Below are 9,380 nucleotides of genomic sequence, written 5' to 3' on the forward strand. Positions count from 1 at the left end.
TTTAATCTGGGATTAATTTTTTTTATTAATTTCGTACAGTATATTCGTTTCTGTATGTGTGCGGTACAGTATATTCGTAGCTTAGAAAACGTTTTACTACATAAAATGTTTTGCAATTTAGTGTAAAATACTCGTACATAAGATTGATTACCTTTTCAAATGAAGCATTAGAAAGAAATTTAGATTTGTTTGTTAACTACAATTTAATTATTTGAATGAGCTTTCGTGTGTAAACATTTTCTTAACATAAATATAATTTTTGCTACTACTTATTACTTTGCGTACTTGGTATTAAACACAAAAAATGTCCGTCGAGTCAGTTATGCTATGCTTCAATTTTGATGGGAGGAAATAACCGCGGCCAATCAACGAACTCAATACCATAATGTAGTATGCCACTAGTACTGACACCAATCATTGCACCCCAAAATAGAATAAATAATAGGCTTTCTGTATCGAATTCTGCAGGAAAAACGGCAGATATGAAGAACATTGCGACTGCGAATACAAACACAGATGGGAACTGTTTCAAACAAAAAATTTTTCTTTTAGACATTTTTTTTCTAACATTTAAGAAGTCCTAATACATACCGTATTATAACGCCAGCCTTTTTTGACTACAAGCGGTGATGGTATTAAATTCCCTTCACTGTCGTTAACACTATAATTGCCGAGGAATAAATCGATGCTATCCTATTAAAATAAAAATTGATATTTATGTTATTAATTAAATGCAATTTCATGCTATACACATAATCAATTAGCATAATAATTCAAAAAACCTGTTAAGATTAAAAAATTATAATAGTTTATTGCAATTTCTATATTTGGTTGTTATCTTTTGAGACAAAAAGATAAAAGTAATAAAAAAAACGTGCAATTTTAACAACGAACGTTTTATGGAGCTTTGGCTTGTTCGGTTAAAACATACGAAGACATTGCTTCTCATTTGACGGGTTCATATATATAATTGAGTTTTGGTTATAAATTGATGATAAACTTCTTTCGTTTAATTTTTATTAAAAATTAAATATTTTTGTAAGTTTTGGAAAATTCTATTTTGTATATAGTTTATACAAACTACATTCTAACAATTTGTAAGCTTCGGTAGAAAACTTTAATACAGTAAAACAGCACATTGAAAAATACGCACCTGTCTAAAACCATCAGAAAAGTTATTATAATAGTAACGTGTCAAAGAATTGGATCCATCTTGTAGAAGACCAGCTTTAGTACGTTTTCCAGTGCGTGTGAAATCGGTTTTTAAGGCACCAGTTCCAGAATATTGTAATGAAATAAGATCTGCATTATCAGCCCAAACCTACAATCAATATAATTAATGCATATTAGTAGATTTACAGCTTAATACTTAATATTTACTTACTGCTTTGAACAACGCTTCAAACTGTGGAGAAGCGTTTTCAACTTTTTGCCCAATGCTTAGTATGCCAAGTTTTTGAAGTACATGATTCAAAGATCGTTTTGCCAACATACTTTGCACAACATTTGTGCGATCTAAGCAATCAATGCAATTTGTACGAAAAACTCCTTCTTGCGCCGAAATAAGACCCCCATCATCACGCAAATGAAATACTGCAAATTCTTCTTGTTCGTGTGCCACTCTATCAATAAGTATATTAAGCCGATCCCAACGCATTTTTTTGCATTCCGCATGAAAGTCGAACGCTTCGTAACGTATGTTGGAATTATCCAATTGTTGTGTGAAGTTTCGATAGGCATTCTCCAAAGCACCTTCATGTCCTTTTTGATCAACCTTTAATTTTTAATGATAATGATTAGTGAGTTCATTTATAGTGATATCATGTGTTGTATATAGTACTAAATTGATTAAAACTTGTCTGCCATATAACATGATTTGTTCATCAAAATGCTTTGAAAACGCTAAAAGGTGATCCTTTCCAGGTATAAGTTCAGGTCTAGGTTTGTAACGCAGATTGGGTAATTGTCGCCAGAAGAACGGCATACTACCACGAGTCTACGATTTATAAAAGTTTAGAATCTAATATTTATACAATTAATACTAAGCAAACCTGCACAAATGAAATACGTTGTCCACTGAATTCAATGATTTGTTCAGTTTCTACAAAATTTGCCACTTGCCCAAGATCGTTAATACCACGACAGAAAAATCTTGTGCCTGCTCGGTGCGTTGATCGACGGGATACAATTGACCAATGAAACGTTTGACCATTAACTTGAACTTGGTTGATGGAAACGACTAAAATAAATCAAACACATTAAATTATGTGCCATAAAATAATGGGGAACCAACTTACAACCCAATAATAATGGTAGTTGAAATTTTCTCATTTCGGAGCAATTGAAATTTTTCAGCAAATAAGCATTCCATATAAATCTTTGATCTGCCCGTTCCAGTACACCATTCTAGATATAGAATATATATATTTTATATTTTTAGCAATATAAAATTGTTAAAAGCACCTTACTTGTAAAGAGTCTGGTGGCATATCATACAATCTTTGGAGTGTATGGGATAAGTCGTATGCGTAAGAAAAGTAAAAATAATTTGTGTCAAGAGTTTTCCGCATCATACGTAAATATATTTCATTTTGTTCGCGTTGTTTTAACGTTAAATGTGTATTAGTTGGAATGTATGGTAAAATATCATAACCTGCTAGCCTCCATATTGTCATACCATTCAAAAGCCCGACGAAGAGTCTATGTGTTGCGATAATGAGGTAATCTCCACCAATTAAGTGTATAGTGCCCAAAACACCACATATCCGTCGCGTTGGATTTTGGTTATTAAACTGGGAATCTATATAAAAATTTACTTATTGAGTATTTCTTTAAAAAAAAATTTTTTTAAGTATATACGAGTTATTATAAAAATACATTCAATATAAAAATGATAGTTTAAAATCCCTTTCATAAAACATTTTCATCATTTGCAAAATGAAATCTTTTGATATTTAAAGTTTATTGAAAATGTTTAGAGTATTTCTTTGCTTCATATTTTTCGAATATAAATTGTAAACTTTTTGTATTTTTCTTACAGTTACTGAACTTCGATTAAGTTACTAAACTGTCCTGATAGAAAGTACTAAACCGATTTGTCTCATAAACCATCTAATCTAGTTTAAGTGGTTGCAAATGTAGGTTTTTCTATACTTACATTGCACTTTTGATATACTTGATAATCTATCAATGACCAATAATTCACTTTTAGTGTTGGGTTCAATATAAAAATGTTCCGGCGTTACATATCTGCAAAAACAAAAAAAAAATCAATATCTCAAGTGCAATTAATAAATAAGCACTAGCTTTTGAACCTTGAATGATACTTACAAGTACATGTCATCGTGAACTTCCATTTCTATGATGATGTGGTACAACTACTTTGTTTTGCTTAAAGCTTTCTTTTAATTTGGTACAAATTCAAAAACTTATACAATACTAAAAACATTTAACAAAGCTCGTCTGGACACAACTAAAAATAATAATTAACAATTATCTCGTCATTAAAGGTTAATAAAAAAATAACAGCCGACAACTGATAAAACACAATTTTTTGATGAAGTTTGACGTTTTAAAAGTCATATTAGTGCCATCTAGCCGTCCGTAGCTAGCTGACATTCTCAAATTTAATTGATTTAATTTAAATGTTACCATATTTTTTTAGGAACCATGTTTTATCATATTAGCAAATACCGTTATAAATATTATTTAAAGTGACATTCTGGAATTTTTTTCAGTGACAGAAACATAAAATTTTTTTGTTAAACTTAATCTATATTTGAAATTGATTTCAGCAAAATAAATCACAAAATCAAAACAACATTAATTCATCATGCAATGGTGTTTCCGTTTACTATATACATAAATCAATTGATTGTAATTGTTTACACTATGTTATATTCTGTAATTTTTCTAACTAATTTTAAAAATGATCTGTAACAATAGATCAAAATTATTCTTTTATTATTAAAAATTATATTTTAATTTTTAATATTTTTAGGTACGTATGTAGGCAGATTACTATCTACCTACATTCATAATTCCTTTTCATGTGTTCGCAATCAGCTACGACAATCAGTTGTGTTAGAAGATATTTATAAAGATATTATATATAAAACATAAATTAAAAATACAAAACCAACAAATTTCTTCAAACCTTTCATAACATAAGCACTTATTAAATAAGTGAACTTGAGACTATTCTAGTCCAGTAAAAATAAAAATTGCTTAATATTAATAAATTCAAGAATTTCATTTTAAGAAATATATATCAACTTATAAAATTTATTTCATATCTTCATAATAATTATTGTCAAGAAATATTTTTTTATTTAAATATTTCACGACAAAAATAAAAATTATTCACAATCAAATTTTCAATATGTTTTTACTATAATTATTCCCAATAAATATATTTATTTGCCTAAGCGGAATTGTTGATAACAAGATTAACAATTAACAAGATTTTTATCCTGTGTAATAACTATTGATAGTAAGCAGTAGTGAAAAGGACCGCATAATACGGTCTGAGGTAATGCCACCCAAGTTTTGTTTGAATATAAATATGAATTCTAGTTATACAACAACAAATAGAAACATACTAAATGGCATTTTTATAATTTTTTAAGTATTTTATATTAAACTTTACATTTTAAAGAATTCAAATAATTTGTTTAGAATGATAAACAATTATTGTATATATTTAATTTAAATTTTACTTCCTTTTAATTAATTTAGTCAAATTAAAAAAAAAATATAGTTTTTCTTTAATACATAAAATTGTTGCTGTTGTTGTTGTGATTTGAGTTAGTGGTATTGCGCACTTTTACTCTATTGTGGCTGAGGGGCTTATCCCTGCCCCACACTAAACTTTAACTATACTAGTATCATTATCATTTATTTATTTTTGTATATACATTAAAAGTATAAATTTATATAAATAAAAATAATTTTTAATAAATAAAAGAAAATAATTAATTTAAAGATTTTTATAGAGATCGTTAGTTATTCATCCCAAAACAGAATGAAAAAAATACGTCTTAGATAAGTATAAGCGGATCATGGTTAAGATATATTTTATATTATGAACTATTCTTTATATACTCCAATAACTACTACAATTGTTATTGAAGAGCAAGACTTTCTTTAAATAATTGCCTAATGCATAATGATCTATTAGTACGCCAACAACAAGTACTGGTGTATACATATGGGATTAAAGTCCTTCTAAAATGGTCCTTTAGTGCTTTGGATATTTTATTTTTTTATATTAGATAATGATATTTTATATTGTGAAGGTACTCTACTGCAATCAACCCTCAAAATAGGTACCTTGCCTTAATTCTGAAATTAGATATAACTGACAAAGAGGAAAGGAAAGAGGTATATAGGCTATACTCATCTTCCCGTTTAAAATAAATATACAGTTCCGTATAGCTATGTTTGTTTCTCTCTTTTTGTTATGCAAAATTGCTTTAGTAGGAAAAACACCAATGTTAGATTTACAAAGATAAAACCTTTGAGTTCTACAATAAAGAAAAATTAGTTATGGTTAAAAAATGACAGAAAGTTGCGGATCTGATCTTATTTAGACTGAATTTAATATTAATATATTATGATTCAAATTTCATGGAAAATGTGCCAAATACTACACATATATGGTTGATTATATACTATATGTGTTTGGAATCTTTTTTGTTTAAATTTTGAGTATGAAAAGAATTTTTAAAAAATAGTAAAACAATAAGAAATTGAACTAAGATTGGCAGAGTTTTCAGATTTTTTGTTTGGACATTTAATGCCTTAATACTAAAGTCTATATTAATTTGGATGTATATATAGTTTAATATAGTTGATATTCAAATACGTATAAAAATTAATTTACCAATCAAATTTTTTTTTTCAGAAAATAATTTTAATAACACTTATAACGAAACTATAAAATAATTTGGCGAAACTACTTAGATACTTAGACATCTTATTGTGCAATATGAATTATTATTTTATAAACTTGTTAACGGAAAATTAATTCTATAAAATTCTGTTAATAATATGAATATATATATAAATCTACTATAATTTTCAATAAAATAAACCCAATCAACTCAACCTTAAAAACACGAACACTCATCTTTCAAAGTTGAATCGATACAAGTTTTTTACAAACATCTCTAATGGTTCTATTTTTTTTTTAATGATAAAAGACTTATTTATAAATCTATTTATGCATATTAACCGGAAATATTTAAATATTCAAGTATCATCATCATTTTATGTTATATCAAAATACTAAGTCCATTATGTCAAATGATTTCTTTCTACTTATTTTGTTTTTATGTATCCACAAATTGTCTCTATGTATATGTACATATATACATATTTATTTATAGATATATGTATAAAATAGTATGTGATATGTGGTAAATAGAGTATGTGTTATTTTAATTTTTAAAGGACTTAGCCATTTACAGAATTCACACAGTTGGGCAAAATATCTGATCAGCATCAAGTCATTTAAGTAAATTTTTTTACATTTAACTCTACTCTGCTAAATTATAAGCATTCCTTGGTAATTTGGCAAGTTGTGGAGATGAAATTGCATGACTCCAAAGCAAGGTGGAAAGCAATATTTGTTTTAATTAATGTTACTATATTCTATTTACACTGATTATTATTAATAAGATATAGTGAGAGAGAGAGAGAGAAAGATAGAGGTATGACTACTGGTGGACTAAATAGTAGCTAGCTGTGGGCGGATAGAAGACTATAGGTCATATGCAATTTACCACATTAATTTTGTAATTTAGTATTAATTTAGTATTAGTATTATTCCTTACTTTCATATACATACTATATTCCTGAAAACCAATAAACTCCGATTTCCTATAAACACGATTTTACAAAATGCAACAAGACTTTCGCGCGAAGAAGGGATGAAGTGTAATCTGCAGTGAAGAATCTGAACACCTTTGCAGTGGATATGTTTTTCGCATTGTTGCTTGTTGGAAGCGATAATGGGTCTGTAAAACATGCATGGATGTTATTTCATTCTTGTGTCGATCCATCTTTTTTTTATGTTTCTAATATATGTATATTAAAACATGAACATGCTATACTATATATAATAGTAATAAAGAAGTTTAAAAAGTTATATTGGTTCAAAAATGATATAATATAGCGAATTGTATTTTATTTGTATATACTATATATCGTATGATGTACAAATTTTTAATGAGTTCGATAAAAAATTCGTTAAAAATTCAGGAACAAATTGTCTATGAATTTGATCATACGGGTAATTCTTTTACAACATAATTTAATAATACGTTATGTATTAATTTATTGTCAAGTAATACTAATGTTTCAATTTGATCGAACTCGGTACCAAAATCAAGAAATTGAAAACTTTGAAAAGTCTGAGTAAACACTCAGCAAATCTTCTTTTTAGGTTAATACTTAAAATAGGTATAAATAAAATAAAACATGTAATATACCAAACAAAACCTTGTGTGATGCACGTTCGTTTGCATATTGTGCTCTCCCTATAACTTTTGCTCCCGAAGTCTCCGAATAATTTCACTGCGAATAATAACCGCAAATCTGGATATTTGAAAAATCGTACGCTTTGTTTATTATCCGATTAATCGGATTCTCCGGATACTCCGTAAAACCGAATACGAGCAGAACTAGTTCAAACCTATTTTAGAATCAATTTCAGAGCTCGTTTTTAATTAGTGTAGCGAATATAAGTAGGGTGAAAGTGGCGGGGAAATATTGTGACTATTGTTAACTATTTCAGGAGAACTCTACTCTGGACTAGTAAACTACTTTGCCGTTAAATGGAACAGATGTTATATTTAATGCTTATAGTAGTGCTGTGGAACAAACATTTTAGGACAGGGGACCTCAGAAAGAATGTTGTGAATATGTAAACAAATTTTTATTATGCTTCAAGATTTGTCCCTATCGGGCAGTATGGGTGGCCTTATAAATTTTTATTCAATAAAGAAAAAAATTTAACAAAGAAACAATATGGCAATGTTTTAAATATTGTATTTAAATTAACAATCAATATGTAGATTAGGGTGCCATTAATTTTCGAAAGTCGAAAAATTGCTCGCGGCACCCCCCAGATCGGTTCATTTTACTAAAAAAATAATCTGTGTAAAATTTTAGTTCAATGGGATAAGTGGAAATGGTGCCCCAAGAGCCTCAAAGATTGAAAAATAACGATTTTTTCCATAAAATTCATCTTTGATTGCTTATATCTCCGACATATTTAATTTTACATAAAAACTGTCTTCCTAAAAGTTATAGATCTATTAAAAGTAAATAATTTACTCATACAAAGTTTTTCTGTATTTCTAATAGTTATTGAATAAAACAAAAAATAAGTTGAAGTCACCCGATTGCTAGCTTTGAAAGTACTATGAATGTAATTGTCCGCTTCAGCTTTACAAAAAATTTAATATTTCTAAAAAATTTAAAATAAATTCAATATTTCCAAAATTTAATCTTTCTAATAATAAAAAAGTACTAATTCTAGGTTTGTCCGACATAATTTTTATTATTTTAGTTAAAGTTGCTGAAGCAAAGTATCCTTATTACCTTCAGTTATTTTTGCGCGATCTATTGAAGTCAGGAGCTTCCTTGTCATCACTATCTATATTCAAATTTGAAACCATCTTTTTCTTTGTCTCAGGTGATATATTTAAATCCAAAAAAGCAAAATGAACAAGCTTTGAGCGTAAATACCAAATACAAATTTTTGATATTGACTGAGAATAGAAAGAAGATTAAAATCTTGAAAATGAGCTTTGACTGATGACAAAGCATTAAACCATACTTCGACATACACTTTAGTAATAAATATACATATATCGCAAAGAGCATTTTCTTCTTCTGTAGATAATTTGAACTCTTTCCTAAATAAAAATATTTTTAATACATGCATAACTTTCACCATCCATCTTGCATGATGTATAGCTCCAGGAGGTCGAAACTTTATGGTACAGTTCGGCTTTTCTCCTAAAAACATTAATGCAAGTTCCAGAAGTTCCCTATAATCATCTCTTGGTTGGTTATCCTTACGAATCTTATAAAGGAAACTTGTAATTCGTAACACATCATCCATATTTAACGATTTTCTTACTTTTTCATTTTCTAAGCCGACTGTAAAGTTATCAACGTTTATTTTCGGCCAAAACTTCTGAAATCGTTGAATTAGTTCAACATTTGGGCTTTCAGACTTGTACACTTTTTAATGTAATCACTTTGAATTAAAATTCACTTCGCATTCCAATGAATAATACAGAAACTCACTTATGTATATATCTATACAAGTATTGGACTTCTTTTGTAGCAAATTTAGTAGACAATTC

The 9,380-nt window shown here is 28.0% G+C and overlaps 1 protein-coding gene across 1 annotated transcript; it reads right to left on the minus strand.

The window, feature by feature from the left end:
* Positions 1-11: 11 nt before the first annotated feature.
* Positions 12-3,472, minus strand: LOC119669012 (phosphatidylinositol-3-phosphatase SAC1-like). Its single transcript, XM_038078738.1, has 10 exons — positions 3,331-3,472; positions 3,158-3,249; positions 2,469-2,800; positions 2,298-2,406; positions 2,052-2,239; positions 1,841-1,996; positions 1,385-1,774; positions 1,154-1,321; positions 592-693; positions 12-523 (listed from the first exon to the last, which is right to left on the minus strand). The coding sequence occupies exons 1-10, from the start codon at positions 3,354-3,356 to the stop codon at positions 326-328; spliced, it is 1,761 nt and encodes a 586-aa protein (XP_037934666.1). The 5' UTR covers positions 3,357-3,472; the 3' UTR covers positions 12-325.
* Positions 3,473-9,380: the final 5,908 nt, after the last annotated feature.

Source organism: Teleopsis dalmanni, chromosome 1 (assembly GCF_002237135.1).
Source record: "Teleopsis dalmanni isolate 2A chromosome 1, ASM223713v2, whole genome shotgun sequence".
Lineage (NCBI taxonomy): Eukaryota > Metazoa > Arthropoda > Insecta > Diptera > Diopsidae > Teleopsis > Teleopsis dalmanni.